The following is an 18,216-nucleotide window of genomic DNA, read 5'->3' on the forward strand; positions in this document are numbered from 1 at the left end:
TAGACATTTGGATGAACACTGGTGACTAGCACAAAAGCAGTAAAGATTCTTTTTCAAAGGACAGAATTATTGACATCATCAAGATTGATATAAGCAGCAGTCTTGTGTGAAAAATGACAATTTTCTGATATTTAACTACATTTTTATCATTACAGGTGTGCTACAGCACGCTACTTAAGATAAATATGAATAGACTCTGTAAATTATAAGCATAATTTGATTTTTTTCCCCTCAAAGGTGGAAGCAAAATGGCACAGATATTGATCTTACCATGAGTTATCACTACAGGTTGGTTGGAGGCAGCTTGGCAATCAATAACCCACATAAAAAACAGGATATTGGAACATACCAGTGTTTGGCCACAAATTCATTTGGAACAATTCTGAGCAGGAAGGCAAAGGTTCAATTTGCATGTAAGTTGGGAAGATCATATTTATTAGAGCATTATTTTCTGATTAATTTTGTGCATGAATGGTAATATATTAGATAATTAAAGAACCGTTGATTCTGTTCAAGAGGTTTGGTCTACTTCAGCAGTGCTTATTCTTTAAAGAAATCGTTTGTAGCAAATATTAATAAGAAAACCAGACATGTGATAGCTGCCAGCCCTCAGGAACAAGAGTAACTTTGAGAAAATTGAAAGCTAAAGGAAGATGAATGCAGTTATTTTCACTTAGTAAAGGTGTTTCCACATTTTTAAGGCTGCATTGCAGGTAGGAACAGTTGCATGGGGGGAATGTGTCTAAAAGTTAGGTTTGGCATAAGGAGGTCCATAAGGGAGGGGAAAAAAACCACTGTACCCCTAATTGACACACTGACATTTTGTTATATTAGCAGAGTAAAACTCACTCCCCTTACAGAGCGTACAAAATGATACTGCTAGGCTCTGGAGTGTTTCATATTTCAGCTCAATTGGACAAAGCCTGTATGTGGTCTTGAGCCAGTATACATCTTATTTCAGCCTTGCTCCCCATTTCACTTCCTCACAACTTCACAACCTTTTCTGCAACACTTACACGTGCTGACTGAGTTGTGTTGATGCCCTGGGGAAACAAAATCAAACAAGAAAACCAACAACAACAAAAAACCCGCCACCAAAAAACAGAGATTGCTTCCACTCCTATTTCTTCAGGATCAGAATCTGAGCTATCTGTTGCTGAGAGAAAGCAATTGTTTTCAACCTCATTAATAAAACATGTGCCGAAAGCCAACCTTGTGCCGCTATTTCAGACACCAGAAAATGTATTAATTATTAATCTTGTTCCATTACTCATAGCAAATCTCATGTCACAGGGGTTATACAAAGGAGACATTAGAGGTCAGGATGGTTCATAGACTCTCTTTTAGTAGAGCAGATCAAATGGTATATCACTAGTATCTTGTTTAATAATGTTTTACCCTGAATTTCTCAAAGAGCTTTTGATTCCCAGAAGCTGGTCAGATGGAAAGGAAAATTCTGATTCATTATTTTTTCCACTTTTTCTGAAGCATCTTTGTAAGCCACTTCTCTATATGGGAAATGATTTCGAGTCTTGAAGATAAAAAGTGTTTAGTGACAGAACAAATCCTGTTTTAGAAAGAAAGAATTGGTGGCCTCAGGATTAACTATGGAATCTGTAGCTCACAGGGAAGCATGAGAGGTCAGGAAGGAGTGGGGAAAAGATTTAAAGAAAAGGAACACTTTCGCATGAAGACTCAAAGGAGTAAAAAAAAAATCTTAAAAAAAAAAAAAAAGGAATATCCATGAAAAGGAGAAGATGAAAAGGCTGCAGTCATTGTTCAGTGTCTCACATTCCTCACTAATTTCAACTTCTTCTGGAAAAATCTATCCCTGTCTCAAACTCCTGGAAGCACTTCGGTTTACCTGTGGATTTCTGGCCATACTGCATGATGGTGAAGCATTCCCTCTGAAGCATGTAACTGCCTAATAGCTCAGTGTCTCACACCTGTACAGAACAGTCAAATGAGCTAGATATCAAGCAGCTCCTTTTCTTAGGCTCTGTATTCCCACCAAGACTCTTCCCTAAGTTACTGCTGGGAGCAGTTCACAACAAAACTGTTTCTCATTTATCCATAGCAGCAGAGAAACCAACAGCTCCCACCCTGCTTGACCTTCTAGCCATATAGAGGTAAATATATCCCATTTCCAAGAAGTATACAACTTCTCCATTGGCAGTGATAAAAGTTTTCATTCTTTCCCATATCAAAGATATAAAATGAAATGTCATTTACATTTGCAAACAAAAGTATGCAGGAAAATGCTTCAGTTCAGTGCTACAGTTTTGAAATTATGAGTCTTAACTTGTCTTACAAGAGAAAAAAAAAAAACACACAATACAAAGGAGATGTTAAAATGACCTTATAAGAACAGTGGAACAAATTACCTCGAAACAGTTATTTCACAGTTAACATATTCTTGTTTCTTATTTTCATGTTGCCATCCAATTTACATGTTTGTTTCACCTGGTACTCCAGATTACATCTTAAAATCCAAACAGGCAGGCATGTTGTTGTTATGACACTTCCATTCAATACTAAACAAAATGGGACTCTTCCCTGAATGGGACTGGCATGTTATAGCAGTCATCATGATAAATAATTGAATCAAGCCTATTATCTGGGTAACAGGGTTTATGTGCATTTGTCTTCTTCCTACGAGGTAACTTTGAGTTGGAATTTGAATTAATGATACCTATGGAAACCTATTGTACATCTCAATATGTGAAAAATACTTTTTCCTTTCTTCAAGATAGCAAGCTCTCTGAGTAGCAAAATAAATGCTGTATGAGATTAGAAATATGTCTTCAGATTCAGCTGGAGTTCCATGCTTATCCTCTATTATAAACAGAGCTGTCAAATGAAAGCTGCAGGAGGAACATTGTACAGAAGGTAGTGGCATAGATTATTAAAGCTACAGGCTGAAAATGAGAGACAGCACCAGCGAGAGAGAGCAGAGCAGGAGCACATAAATGCAGTTGGAGGATGCGTAGCATGGCAGCCCTATGTTATTCATACTTCCCGGTGAAGGTTTGTTTTGTCATAAATAAAGTTGAAAGCTCCCTATAAATCCTTTGCATCTCCAGCTACCCAGCAAGCAGTACATTTTGAAAAGCTAACGTGTGCCCCACAAGAAATGAAGTTGCTGATCTGGATCTGCAGGCTGGATAAGAAACATGGATGTCAAACCCCAGCTTGTGAAGCCAGAGCCTGGCACTGAAGGTCCTCACCCAGATGAGCTCCTAAGTCACAACCACCACCTGCACTGTGCTTCCCATCTCCACACTTGTTACTGGCATCCAACACAAGGGCACCGGTGGAGCTTCAACTCAGAGTAAAGGAGAGAGCAAAGACAACCAAGCCATACCTACATATATACTGATGAGGTGTTCTGTAAAAATCTCTTTTGATTAATATAGGCCTTCTAAACTGCATTTCTCACCTTAAAAAGAGATAAACAAAGCTGTTAACAGAGAACTGCATAAATACTGCTTCTACCAGAATTGTATTCCAGGCACACAGGGGATTTGTTTTAATTATTTCATCAGCTTTAAGTAAAAGTAACTGTATGCAAGCAATTGGTCTTAAGGGAAATCTCCATAACTAGTTGCAGTAAAACAGACTGTCCTGGCCAGTTAGTAACTCTTTTAGTTCTCATACATGTCTGAGGTAGAGACATTAAGAGATGCATAGCAGAAATAAGAAGTGCAGTTGAACAAAACAGAAAAAAAAAATACTCTCCCATGAGAAAGAACCATACGTGAACCTGATCCATAACTGTTCAGGACATAAACACAGAAAATTCAGTACTTATTGAAAACATTTGGTCGGCTGGAGATCTTAAATGAGATTCTCAGTCCCGTTGTCCTAGCATTGCTGGTAGGCTGATGTGATGACTGCAACTTTCTCAGACCTCAGGTCTCATTAATTAAACATGAATTCTAGAAACAATGACAACAATTTAAATTCATGACCAGGTTTAGTCATTTTGTTGTGAACAACAGAGGACAATAGACCACTTGTAAACAATTTATTCTCAGTGCTGTAGAGTAACCTCAAGGAAGGAGGCTTCCTTGGCATTTCTGGGATGCAGTCATATTCTCATGGCTTTCAGTGGGGTTGTCAGGGTTTTGCTTTTGCCTCTTTCTAAGTAGCATTTTTCTAAGTGCATACATGCTCCGTCCTCTTGGGCAGTGAGGATGTGCTCAGGGCAGCGTGGATGAGAATGACAATGCTGGAGCACTTGGAAGAAACCTGAAGATCCCAAGTGCTTTTCATCAGACAGACAAATGATGAAACAGTTTTGCTGAAATAACAAATTGAAGAGGCAATAATTTCTCCTGGACAGAGTTTTTTCATTTTGAGAAGAAAAATAATAATCCGTCACTAGTATTTAACCATTTTAGAGGAAAGATTAAAAGCAATCAAGTCCATTTAGTCTCTGCTAGATTACGACAGTCTGAGGCATTTGCAAAGCCCTTTTAGAGTGACTGTCTGTGAGATGCTCAGCTAGCATGAAAGACCACTTTTCATCTGATTACTTCATCATGTTATTTACCTTTGACTGCACACAAATTACACAAACATCACAAAGCAATACAGCATGCCTCAAAATGTCATAACCCTTTTTACTTGTAGCATATGCTTTGAAATAGAAAATGGAAAAATCAATGCACTTAAATCAGATCAGATAGCCTAAATTTGCAAAGTCTGCACAAGCATGAATTCCAGCCTAAATAGCACATGCTTTTCTGCATTGGCTGTACTGCAGAACTGTGTGTGTCCAGAAATCCCCCTGTAACAATGCTATTTGATTAAAAGGTGTGCAAGATGTTGTAACTACCACCCTGAGTAAAGCTCTCTCAATCCGTAAGCTGAGTGTCAATTCATCAGCACAGGAGGGGCTGGCATGCTGATCTGTGAAGAGTGAGCACTGTGACTTCTTTCTGTTTCAAAAGGATCAGCGTAGCGTTGAGAAGTGGTGCAGGGATGGCAAACTGCTAACTGAAGAACTGTTCCCTGATGTATTGCATTGCCTTGTCCTCTCTAGGGACACCCCAAACGCAAAGTAATGTATGAAGTCTACCTCTCAGCCTTGAAAGTCTTCCTTACACATAGTGCAGAGACACATCTCAGTGTGCAGATGTGAGGGGAATCAGATGGAGAGCACAGCCCTCCCGATGGTCCTGGTGACACCTCACAATCCGCACTGTCCTGTGGGCAGGTGAGAATAACATGCAGCTTTCAGTAACAACGATCCTGTCTGGGGGATGGAAATGCTACTGTCAACTGTCTAAACAGGCTTACAGCTCAAAATTGCCTTCTGGGCTCTTAACCACAGTCAAACAATGCAACGCAGCCACAGCAGCAGCATTTCCTTTTTCCCTTTGTACAGGCAGGTGGAGAGCAAGCTTCCAAATAAAATGAATTATCGTAAGTATACCATCAGTTTGTTACTTGGAAATACATCCCATATTTTGTCAGAACTCAGCCTGGAGTAAAAAGAAACTGAACTTTCATTTATCAGCTCTGATTGCTATGGACACTTTGTGCCAGTGCTCCAACACTCATTGCAGCAGCTCTGCATCAAGATCTTTGCCTTAATGGATGCTCTCCATGGAGCAGACCAAGCAACCTCAGGCTTTCTTTTTTTTTTTCTTTTTCTTTTTCCCTTCTCCTCCTCAGTTCTGCACAAAATTAGGAAAGATATGATGGGATCCTGACATGTTTTGCTTCAAAGGGTCAGTGCACTGCTCCAGCCACCTCAAATCTGGGCATCGTGTTCCCCTAAAAGATTGATTTAAGCAAAATTCTTGTGGAAAACTGACAATAAGTGATGCAGCATCCTTGCACAAAGACCAAAAGCAACACAAAACCTCACTACGTTCGTCTGTTTGTCTGCTGAGATTTCAGGCATTTATTCTTCACAGCATTCTGGGCACACACAGGCTCAAAGAGAGCCATCAGCCTCCCTTCAGCAGTGATGAAGCAGGAACCTGGGACAGGTTCCCCCGATTGCTGACAGGATCAGGCAGGCTGACAATAGAGTTTCCGTTTTAAAGCTCAGATACTGCAAGAATAGGATTATGCAAACCATCCAGACGTTCCTGAAGACACAAAGAACACCTTGAAATCTTAAAACCAGAAGATATGGGGATGTCTATGTAGTAGGGTTTTTTTATTTATTTAATTTTTATGTGTAGGGGTTTTATTTTCTCAGATGCTCCCCTAAAGATTCGTATGTAAAGGGAGTCAGCATCACACGCAGTCGCATCCTCCTCTTTCTCATTAGACACACAGACCAGAGCTGAGGGCAGCAACGTTCTGCTTGTGTTTCATGGCACCAGACCAGGCAGCATCAGAGACCTGAGATGCATTTTTCTCTCTCAAATGCTTTTAAACTCATCTCTCAGATAGTCTAACCACCATTCAAGGCTATGCTGCATCAGCACACTTTGTTAAAGCTCTTTCATCCTATCAGGTCGAATTGCACCAGCGTCTAATTTTTAGTTGCTTAAATTTCTATTATACCTGGCTCTCACTCCTTTCATACAAGATTTTTTCTATCTTTAAAATGGAGACATCCATTACAGAGATGTTGGAAGGAGCTTTGCAGGCAGAAGGCTAGTCAGATAAAGCAGTAATATGGAACGCATAAGTATTTGAATATTATCTTTTAGTTATATATTACTCACTATTCTGTGGTTCCTATAAAAGTGGTTATCCTAAATCAGCCCACTGCAAGCTGTATTGGAAAAGCAATATATGTGATTGAGATGTGGTAGAGAACAAAGCATCTGCAGGTCCTGAAGATGTTAGATTCTGATTAATAAAATTTAATATTTTTGAAGGATAAAACCAGTCTGTACTTGCAGTCTGGGTGATTTTCTTTTTATCTGCCCTACTTCCATTGCAGACAATATGACTTAAATTCCAATAAGTTATTGAATGAAGTATCCATAGTGTCCACATCAACTTTCTCATTCTTCAGTCTGACAAAAAATAAAAAAAATTAGAGATAGAAGCTTGAGAGAAAAAAAAAAAAAAAAAGACATATTAAATTGTTTGGAACGACTGACACCTTTGAATTAAAAGCAATGTAATTAATTTTTTAGTTATTTTTGCAGTGAAGGTTGATCCTGGCTGGTACTGAAGTTTTAAGGCACAAGATGAAAGAAGCCAATGTTGGATGTAGTTAGCACCTCTGCCACGAGGTTCATTGACACAGAGGGCCCAGGCCACCCCTGGTGTAAGTCAGTCAAAGCAGCATAGCTCTGGCAGGGAGAAATCTGGCCCATGAGATTTACAGTGGAGAGAGTAATCTGTTTTCTAAGAGCACTCCAATCTGGAGAAAACTCACGCAGAAGGCAAAGTGACTCTGTGATGACAGGTGACAAATGAACTCTGCTGTGACAAGTGAATAAACTGTTTGGGAATAAAATATTAAAAAATGAATTTCTTATGTCCCCCTCCCTTTGAGAGGGCCGGATCCTCTACTGTGCCTCCGGCCTGCAGCTTGAGTTTAGCATAAGAGCCCTAAGGCTGCAGCAACATGTACTGCTCCGTGCAATTCCTGCATTCAGATCTAAAGAAAGCTGTAATATTTTATGCCGCTAAATCTCTAAAAGGGGAAAGAAATAACAAAAAGCAGATGTAGACCAGCAGCACAGTTTCACGGCATATGTTTCTTGGCACCAGTTTCTTGGTGCCTGTACAAAAATCAAGTTGGGATTTTTCCCCCTCACTCTCTCCGCTTAATTTAATTGTGACCTTCCATTTTTTCCTCTAGAGAAGCTTGATATTACTTTGTAAAGGGCATTTTCACTCTTTAATTGAAAAAGACAATCAGGCTGTGGCAGAAATTATTGTTCTCCACCTTGAAAATTAGTGCCTGGATTGGCTATTCATACCATTTAAGCTGAATTGAAGACCTGGGGCCAGTGTGCATCCTAATGCGTAAATTACAGCTCCGCTCCCCTTAGAAGCTCCAAAGCAATTTAACTAAATAAAGAAGCCCTGATGAAGGTCCTTGGTCGATTATACAGCATTGGAAAAGGACAAGACCTGGTGACTGCACATTTCATTCTGGGTATGGCAGCAGGGCTCTGCCTTCTCACCAGAATGGGATGCACAGGGGGACAACTACAACAAAAATGGGAATTATGGCTGATTTTTAACCCGTCCTGGTCAAAGGAGATATTCGGGTCCTTCACACACGTTTCAATAGGGAAGGAGCAGAATTCATTACATGTTTAGTGGAAAATGCAAGTATTTAAAAATCAGGGAAATGCTAAGCAGCTTTCAGACACCTTAATTAGAGATAACACAGCTCTTAATCTTAGAATTGAATTCATGGAAAATCAATTAGAACATTTTAAAAATTGAGATTAGGTGGTAAAGGGAAATGATTAATAGTATTGACACTATTATCAGGAGAAAGGTATTGTTGGAGGATTTGTTTAGCAACTTTCCTACAGTTCTGAAAGCTGAAAAGAGAGTTTACTTAATAGAGAAAGTTGCAGGAAGTGAGAGCAGCCATTCCCTTGGGAGGTATTTGGAGAAAGATTTCCTTAACAGACTTTACTGGTAACTAAACTAAAAGAGATTTGTGCTAATCTCCTAACGAGATATTCAGCAGAACAGGACTGAGCAGAATAAGGGACTTCTGAATGCAAAGAAGTTCTCCTGGAACGGTCTGAAGGAGATTATCACAATCTTTTGGCAACTAGCACCATTTGTATCTAAAGCATTTTAGCTCATTTTATCCAAAAGAGAACAACAACACAAAAGCAAAGTACGTCCCAAATAGGGGATAGCCTAGAATTCAAGATAAGGATCCAAAAAGGATTTCTATTTGCACTTGCAGCAGGCCTTATACTTCTGAATCAGGCCTGGAGTTCAAGCCAAGAATTACCAATGGGTCCCCTAATTCATTACAGTCAAGGGAAAGTGAAGGTAACTAATTGTCAGCCCATAACACAGGTGTTAGGAATGCTTATAGCAAATCATAACAATGAGCTTCTTTTAAAAACTGCTGAGGTCATAATTTTATCCCCTTTCACTGCAAGAGAATTTCTGTTGTGATACATCACATCCAGTAACACCGATTTTACTGCAATATATCATAGCCAATAGGAGAAGGAGAAGAAATAGGAACAGATGCAATACATCACAATTTGACGGAGCCCCACCGAAACGTGAAAAAGTTTATTGATTCATCCTCAGGAGCGGAGCTGATTTATAAAGTGCTCTTGCATGTAATGCCTTAGCATTCATTGCACATTTCAATATCAAGCAATTCCAACTGTAATAGTTGGGATTATATAATGACAAAACATTTATGAAAAAAAAAAGAAAAAGAAAAATTCAAAAAGCATGAAATTACATTAATTCAGATGAATTGTTGGTAATTACATAAGATGATGAACTGGACTTTCTCTATTTTATATATTAAAATATCCCAGCTTCCATCAGTGCTGAGCTTTAAGACAAAGAAAACTCACACTTCCCAGGTATGGGTGGAACAATTAACCTACTAACAGCAGTACTTGAGGAGGAAACATTTCTGTTTTGTTACACTAGCACCTGTCTGTCTATACAGATCAGCATCCTTCACTTCCACTAAGCACCACACCATACCCGTACTCGTGCTTGGCCTCTCAGTGCAGCTCAGCACTCACTAGAGCTATGGCAATGGTCACCCTCACCTGTAAGTGTTCCTGTCACTTCCTGCTTTTGTTGTAATTGAGTACCAACATAGAAGACTTGCAAGCCATACCCTCTGCTAGCATAAGTCAGCATCATCTCAACCTCAGGGGGGTCCTAATGATTTACACCAGCTGAAACAAGCCGTGGCCCATTACTCCTCTCTGTCCCTGCATTCAAACCAGGTGAGGAGCTGCATGCCTCCACCCCAACCATTCCCTCCTCCACCCGAGGAAGCCTTGTCACTCTCCGATTCACTTTCCACAAAATAACAGATGTTCCACATGCTCCAGGCTCATTCCTTTCCTGCTTAGATCTGCAAATGTTCCCAGCTGAAAACGATGACTCTTTGCCACACACAGCTGAGTCCATATATTTCCACTCTTCCTGTGAAGAATCATTTGTTCACCTGAGCATTTTGCTTAGCCTACACGACCTCATTATCGCATCCAGCTGATTAATTGTGCTACACTGATAGTAATCTGCCAACACGTGCTATGCTGAACAAAGTTGTTGTTTTTTTTTGTTCAAACTTGTCGCTGATAGAGCAGTGAGGACACTCATTGTTCATAAAGTGAGATAAATACAAAGAATAGAGGAACTGTGTAGGAACTAGGTGATAATTTATTTATAGATCTCTGCAGAAACACTGAAGTTAGCAAGTATACCATCTGTTAAATAGTCATACTATTCCTAAGTGCATATTAGCAATCTAAACGTGTGCCAAACACCTGATCTTAGCTATCTTTTGGTAGTCTTTTTGACAAGCAACATTATGCTTTATTAGGTTATGTCATGCTGCATGATAGAGTTATTCAAGGTAACAGTAACTGGGAGGATGGGGTGGTTGTGCTCTGCTGGTGTAAACGCCTGCTTGGGGCAAATAGATGTGATTTTAAGAAGCAGCCAAGGTATTCAGAATAATAAGAGCAAATATAAATATTGCATTTCTATTCATCTCCAAATTCTTTCTTTCTCTTAGCACATTTTAGGTTGCTATTAATCATTGCAAATACACACAAACACAGAGGGGTATAGATGCAAAAATCTTTTGAGCATTTGCTTCCAGCCAAAAGGAACATTTTTCCTGATGGTCCACCTCATTCCTGTATGTCACCATGGGCTACATATTGAAGGCAGACAGTTTTGTAACTCATTATTGAAAACTTTCTGAATAAGATGTCACAGTATTTCATGAGAGATGGAGCCTGCCTGGAAAGAAGGTCCTTAAAGATGAAGAGGCAAAGAAGAATTAGTCCTATAATGAGTTATTTTTTTACTCCTTTTCCTTTGTTTTGCTCTTTCAGATATATATTTTTTTAATATACAACGATTCCCTATTAGAAAGATGTTGAACATTTTGTAAAATTATCTTCCAAAATCTGACTTGAAATAGAGGAAAGAAAGTGATCATTCCCGTTCAGATCTAATACAAGCTGGGGGTGAGAGTTGCTTGAAGATTCAGTTCAGTAAGTCCAGAGCCAAGCACTGGAATGGATCATCTAAAGAAAATGTCTGGAGCCTTTAAAAAATAAGTTAAATTTATTTGGAAGGATATGTGTGTACTCAAACATGTGATGGACATGATGAATAGATTAAATGATCACTAGTATGCCCCATAACCACATTTTTTGTATTCACCGTTTACTAGTGGCCATAAGCAGAGGAAAATCTCTCCAGCAGCATGAAAAATCAGGCTGCTATGTATAACCAAACTACAAGCATGCTATGGAAGCACTAGTACTCCTGCATGCAGAATTGGATACTTCAGAAATTAAAAAGACAGTCAAATTTTTTGCCACATGTAATATGAAGTAGTCCTGCTAATTATAAAATAACACAACCCATAAGCAATATAGTACTTCTACTTTTTCAGTGCTCAAACCTGGAATACTTGCCGTTATCTTAATGGGGAACAGGGACAGGTGACAGTTTCTTAAATGGGTAAAATGATACTTTGACATATTGTGTCATTAAACTAAGAACTGCTACTAGCAACCTTTCCAGAAACTATGCCAATTTCAGACTAAAGTATCCCATAGTTAATTCTGAACTGTCATAAAAACCTTTTGTTAACTGCAGCACCGGACTTCCTTTTTTATTCTTTCTTTCCCAGTAAAATTTTGTTCTCAGCAAAAATGTCGATCTGATTAACCATAATGAACACCACTGGTTGTGCTACGTATATTTGTCATATGAGTGGAGAGATTTGCAATTATTTTAAACCTCTGTTTTTCTGTAGAAACTGCACAACGTGTTACATTAGCAAATGAAGGAATGTGATAGGAATGGGAGATGCAGCTATTTTCCTTGCCAGTGTTTGAACTTTCTGACTTTTCCCTATCTTTTCCTAACTCCTCTAACAGGTATGAAGCTGACTTCTCTTCCCACAGCACACGTTCCTTGAGCAGTCCCAATGTGCTGAGTTGCCATTTAGGTCCAGGGTCCAGTTTTTGTTCTGCTCTTTTCCTTCTCAGAAACTATTTAACCCACAGGAAAGAAACAAAAAATACAATTAGTTTTCTCAGAGTGAATTTTCAGAACAGGTAAATAAATCAATCCACACATTCAGATTGGATAGGTACACTTTAGATATGAACCAAAACTCTTATGAATGCATACCATTGTTTTCTTTTCCAATTAGTATTAAAGAGTGGAAGAAAAGTGTATGTAGTTTCATTCCATTTGTCTCTTTTTTTCTCTTTTTGTGTCCCTCTGGACTACCTGGACAGCAAGGCAGTGATCTAGCTGGCAGGCAATTAAAAGAACATCAGAGTTTAAAACACTTTCCTCTGTATTGACAGGTACCATCTATTGTGGCTATGACAGTGTGAGGAGGTGCTGCCATTGCCTAACTCAATTCAGTCACCTCCAAGTAGACAATGTTTTCATAGGAGACCAATACATAGGAGATGAAGAGGAGAAAAAGAAAAATTAACTCTGTAAAGTTGAATTAAGGGAGAGAAAATTGATATATTGACAGAAATAGCTGAGCCTGTACAGGTAGTAATCATGATGGCTTTGACCAATGAGAACTGTTTCTTTCTATTGAACTCCAGATCAGGTAGTTGTTCAGCTGATGAAAAATGGAACAATTGTTTGAAACAAGAACCTGCAGCATACCACACTGATAGAAAGATTTAAGGGGAAGCTGATGCTGTTTACTTTATTAAAACATTTTGAATGTATTTCAAACAATCATTCTCCGCAGTGCTCTGACAGTAGTAGTAAGTCATCTCATTAGTGAGAATTGGATCAAAAAATAATCTCTTTTTAATGAACAGCTGATACATCATGTCCTAAGAATGAGACTGAGAGACTTCCACGTTTTAATGAAAGAGGAGAAAACAGAAAATATTGTGTTAGATACAGTTAAAAAAATAATTTAAAAATTGATAACCACGTGAAAATCACCCATAGGAGTCAAGGCATCAATGTTTTTGCATAGATTTCCCTGGGGCATCACATGATTTTCTTATTTAAAGCATTCTTATCCTCCCCTTTGGAACCCATGCTAAGGTTCATTCAAGTCAAAGAATGTGCTCGTTGAAAATATGGCATACTTGTATCATTTAAACACACATTCTGTTGGAGTTCTAATGAGGTTTAATTATCATTTATGCTTATAGAAACACACGCCTGCTTTTAATTGATATAAAAAAGGAAACTACCCAAAATGTTTTTTTTTTCTTATCCATGCCAGTTAAGACTAATAAGTTCTGAGATGTGTCCCTAGAAAAACTCACAAAATACTCTAGTTTTACAAGGATGAATTGTAATTAAGAAAAAAAAATAACTTGTTAAGGTATAAGTGCACTATAAATAGTTATTTTATGGTTGCTGAAGGACTAGGTAGGAGGCTGGCTGAGCTATTTGTCCATACAGTACTTCATTTTTGCATAGTGAGATTTTATAGATTATATTTTATAAAATGGACATACTGAAATGTATATCCTTGAGTTTTATCTATAAGCACTGCATATTGTGGACTACAGCTCGGAATAATTCTGTTTATAACACCATTTTGTTTTCTGCTTTTCTCTTAAGATCTTGAAAACTTTGAAATGAAAACAAGAAGCACGGTGTCAGTCAGAGAAGGACAAGGAGTGGTTCTGCTCTGTGGTCCACCACCACATTATGGAGGTAGGTAGAGTAGCTCTGAGTCGGGTGACCCCAAAACAAATAATGGATTTGGGATGTTTTTCTTCTGTTACCACTGCTACTGTTGCTCTGTACATCGTAGAGTTCCAGGGACATGCAACCAACTAACAGTGCCTTTCACGTGATGTTTCAGACTTCTTTAATGTAAGAAATCCCTAAACATGGCATAATCCACTCCAATATCAGTGCTTTCAGTGCGATACAAAGGCTTGAGCGTGTATGTACACTACTGTTGGAGCAGTACTTTTTTCATTAACCCCACTTTCTAACAGAAGCAAGAAGCTCTTGAGAGCTATTTTCTGAGAATTTTTTTCCCCCTACTCTGACTTCTGCACATTTTGAGCCATCTGCATTCACAAGTCCTATTTTGGAGGTGCCAGGACTCTCATTATAACTGCTTCTTATCTTTAGATGTTCAGAGCAACAGCTATGGTTTCCTAACATTACCAGCTGAAGATTATTGAAATCTTATCCTGGAAAAATAGATGCACATTGAAAAGGTGTAGACCATCAATAGTAGAGTTACTGGACTGAAGGAATCAGCAGCTCTTATAGTATTCACATCCTGCTTTCAGCCACAACCACACACCCACAGGAGCAGCAGCATGCTACGTGCAAGCACCAACGTCCTGCTCTCAGCACTGTTTCCTCAATCCTTCTTTAAAAACAGCTTCAAGACAAATTCCCATAAGAAGAAGGTAAATTGTGATCTGCAAGGAGGATGTAGTATATCAAAGATGTAGAGAAACCCATCAGTCAATTTAAAACCCACAAGTCTTGAACAGAAAGGAAATGTCAGTTCACTTAGTGCTTGCAGCTGTATGAAAGAGGTATGTAATCAAGGAGATGAAGTGAAATGTGGCCCTTAAGAGCACAAAAAGCTTGAAAGAGTTCCTGAAATGTATCAGCGGGACAAAGACAATACATCCATTTGTGAGTCAGTAAGCTGTATGTTTTCTTCTTGCTGATAAATAAAATTCTGATTTGACAAAGCGTTCACAGCAAGTACATCAAGAGTAAGTGTAAGGTTAACTGCATTACAAAAAAAATACCATCATATCCACAAACAACAACTCCTAACACAAGGTTTAAGCTAGAGGTAGAATCTGTTGATCAACAGAACAAAAAGAAAATTAATAAAAGTATATAAATATTCAGCAATTACATACCCCAATACCCACTTCCATCCCTTATTTCCCCACCCCCTTGCCTATTTACACACCTGCTGCTCGTCAGCCTCAGCTGTTGTTATTTATGGGGCTCATTAACACACCTTATGAAGTTCAACATCTGACCCTTTTCTGCTCATTAGTGAGGCTCTAGGGTGTAGAGGTGGGGAGGTAAGTTGTATTTCTCTGTATGGGCCGTGTCTATTCTCTAGCTGAACTCCTTTAGGTCAGCAATGTTTTTTCCTCTGCATAGTCAACATATGCTATTGCTTTATTGCCTATGAAAAAAGAAAGAAGCATCTTGTGTAGAGTTAAGTGTTAAAAAGCATCTATGGGGGAGGAAAAAAGCCTGAAGAAGCTTTCAGTTCTGTAACTGTGTATGAGTCTGACCTGCCTGTGATTAAGGAGTTGCTCCCTAAGTGGTAATACTTGACACAGAACTATAGGGTGGGCTGCTCTTCATTTATTTCATAAGAGGTGAAGTCTGATATAAGGCTTGTTTCCTCCAAGCTGGTTCCCTGCAGGGCCTTAAGAAAGTTGCTAATCTTGTTAGAAGCAGCAGGATCACTTGTGCATTTGCATTTACTTGTGCACAAGGGCTGCTGGGGCTTGAGGCTGGGATGCTGGCTCAGTGGGCTCTTTCTGTACTGCTGTTACTACAGCAGAGCCAGATTAAAAAACCAAAAAGGCTCTTCAAGAAGTGAGAGCTCTGAAACCTGCTCAGTGGGGGCAAGTGGCAAGTCCTCAGCTGGCAGAAGGGAGCAGGGGAGTGGGTGTGTGGAGATGAGCCGTGCTGTTCTGTGTAAAAGGCTCTTTGACTGCTTCCTCATGTTGTTTCTGCATTTTGTATTAAACAATCATCTGATAACATGCATAATTTCCAAGTGATGGATTGAAGTGTATCTCCCTTTACAAAGCTGAGTGCCTTAATCACTGCTTTAGAGCAGCTTTCCCTCTGCTCCTGTTTCTCAGTGCTCCTATGAATCTTTAATCCTTCCCTGAGACCATCCTGTGCTCTCCTCCTGCAGAACCAGCAGTATTGATCTGAGTTTGCTTGGGCTGAGGAGAGCTGTGAAATGTTATATTCCCCAGATTGGTATATCAGAGGTGGTTATCAGCTGCTCCCCTTCCCAGCTGGCTGTACTCCCTGCTGTTGCTGGCAGTACTGATCTGGGTTTGCTGCTTGGGGCCTGGGTGAGGAGTGAGATGGATCCTGCAGTCACCTGTCTTGGATTATGAACCAAACAATTAGGGTTACAGCACTTATAAAATAGCCTATGAGCTGGTACGTGCATAATGAAGTCTCTGTAGCTGTAATTATCCCTTTGCTGCCACGTGGCCCCTTTGAAGTAAATGCAGTTCTGTGCACTCAAGGCACCTTCTTCCCACAGAGTCAATAATAGCATCAGGATTACTTTAGAGAGCAAATATCATTTTCCAGTGTTCAGAGCTCAAACATGCTAATTTGGGCTAAGGCCAATCAGCTGCACAAGTGGGTAGGAGCTGTAGTGTGGTATTTATTAGGCAGTAACTGGACAGAATTAAAAAATTAATTAGGTGAGTGATGTTTTCTAAGCTTGCCAGTGAGGCTAAGGTAAGTATTAAATTTAAAATTTGAGGGTAGAGATAATATAAATTACACTTTATTCTCTCTTGCATTGGGGTTTTGGTGAATGTAATGTATAGTTCTATGCAGGTTATAGTCTGTCATTACTTGTAGGCAACAGAGGTCACCTCTGGGCATAAGGCTGTCATTAGGTTAGCTAATTTTCTAACCCAAGAGTAGATCATACTCATTTTTCCTGACGTATGTCTAGCTAATTGTAAGGTCCTAGGAGATGTTTCCTGTTTTTTTGTGAAGGGGAAGAATGAACCACGTAGACTGTGGAAGAAGCTAACCCTAAGCAAGGACCTCCAGAAGGTCTCCTATCCCAGCCTCTTGTCTCCCTTCTGTACATCCATGTAGTTTACTTTTCTGAAGTGTCACAGGTTAACCACAGTGAAAAAAGAATGAAAAAATTGGACTAACTCCAGCAGAAAATCCTCTGTTCTCTTACTTGAAGCACGTTGATTTGTTTTCAACAACATATAAGTAGTCACCATAGAGGCAAAGTGACAGATATACAAGGCTCTGTGCAAGGGAAAATGAATTGGGAACACAAAAATAATTGGTGCTAATGGCTAAGGCTTGTGTAAGGCCTTTCCTGAAACCTTTTCACAGCAGCCTCTGAAATTCAACAGCTCTGGATTTGTGCTGGGAATGTGAACCCAACAGCTCTCATTTTCAGGAATCCTAAAGTTAAATGGAAAGCAAAATAAAATTTAGAAAGGTAAATTTTTATTCCTCACTAAAACAGCTGATGGCAGCAATTTTCAAGTCCATTTTAGCTTGACTTCGTTATTAGGTTACTGCGTTAATTTTTTTTTTACCTAATTTCCCTTCTATGTCTCTGCTACCTCCTGTTCACCATTACTTTCACCAGCCCCTTCCCAGCTGCTGTCTTACTCACGCAGATTAATGTAACCCAAAGTGATGGCATGGGCTTTGTACCAGACCCATTAAATGAGAAAAATAAAGGAGTGCAAATCTGATTTATTCCAAGTGACCCAAAATGGAAATGTTTAAGTAGTTCCTTTAATATAACATTACATTTTCTAGTCTATTAAATCTATTAATATTTTTTTGTTATCTTAGCTTTCTGTGGAAAGATGCTGTGTGTGTGAGTGAGTAGCCTGCTGGGGCTTTGCTTTAGAAGAGGAAAAAAGTTTGATCTCTGAAGTCTGGATCTTTTTCTTGAGATTTCTTACAGCTCCCACCAAAGTCAATTGAAATTAGAGCTTCTACGGAGTTTAAACGGTCCTGATTTAGGCTCTAGGCAAGCTAAGTCTGGATGATGATGATGATGAGCCCGCAGTGAGAAGGGTGGCAATGTTTATATGCATCATTCTGGGAGGAGAGGGAATTGAAATATAAAAAGAAGAGGCCTGAACTCCTTCCTATCTAATGGGAAAATTAATAGGTACTGAGATAATAGTTTGGTACAGGCACAATATAGCAGAGACTCTGCAAGGCTGTCAGGTGGAAATCCTTGTGCTGAATTCATGAGAGAGGAGAACTGTCTCTGCTATCTGATGATATATAGACTGATGTCATGAACAAGCTCTGTGAAGCTAAAGATGCTTT

The 18,216-nt window shown here is 39.2% G+C and overlaps 1 protein-coding gene across 1 annotated transcript in view; it reads left to right on the forward strand.

Annotated features, from left to right (window-relative positions):
- The first annotated feature begins 256 nt into the window (after window positions 1-256).
- CNTN6 (contactin 6) overlaps window positions 257-18,216 on the forward strand; it is a 70,109-nt gene continuing 52,149 nt past the window's right edge. The window contains exons 1-2 of the mRNA XM_065749414.1: window positions 257-413; window positions 13,750-13,845. Of these exons, the coding sequence (XP_065605486.1) occupies window positions 272-413; window positions 13,750-13,845 (238 nt within the window). The 5' untranslated portion in view covers window positions 257-271. The remainder of the gene's footprint in view (window positions 414-13,749; window positions 13,846-18,216) is intronic.

This window comes from Cyrtonyx montezumae, unplaced genomic scaffold (assembly GCF_038088225.1).
Source record: "Cyrtonyx montezumae isolate F1298 unplaced genomic scaffold, pur_monq_1.0 scaffold_6, whole genome shotgun sequence".
Taxonomy (NCBI): domain Eukaryota; kingdom Metazoa; phylum Chordata; class Aves; order Galliformes; family Odontophoridae; genus Cyrtonyx; species Cyrtonyx montezumae.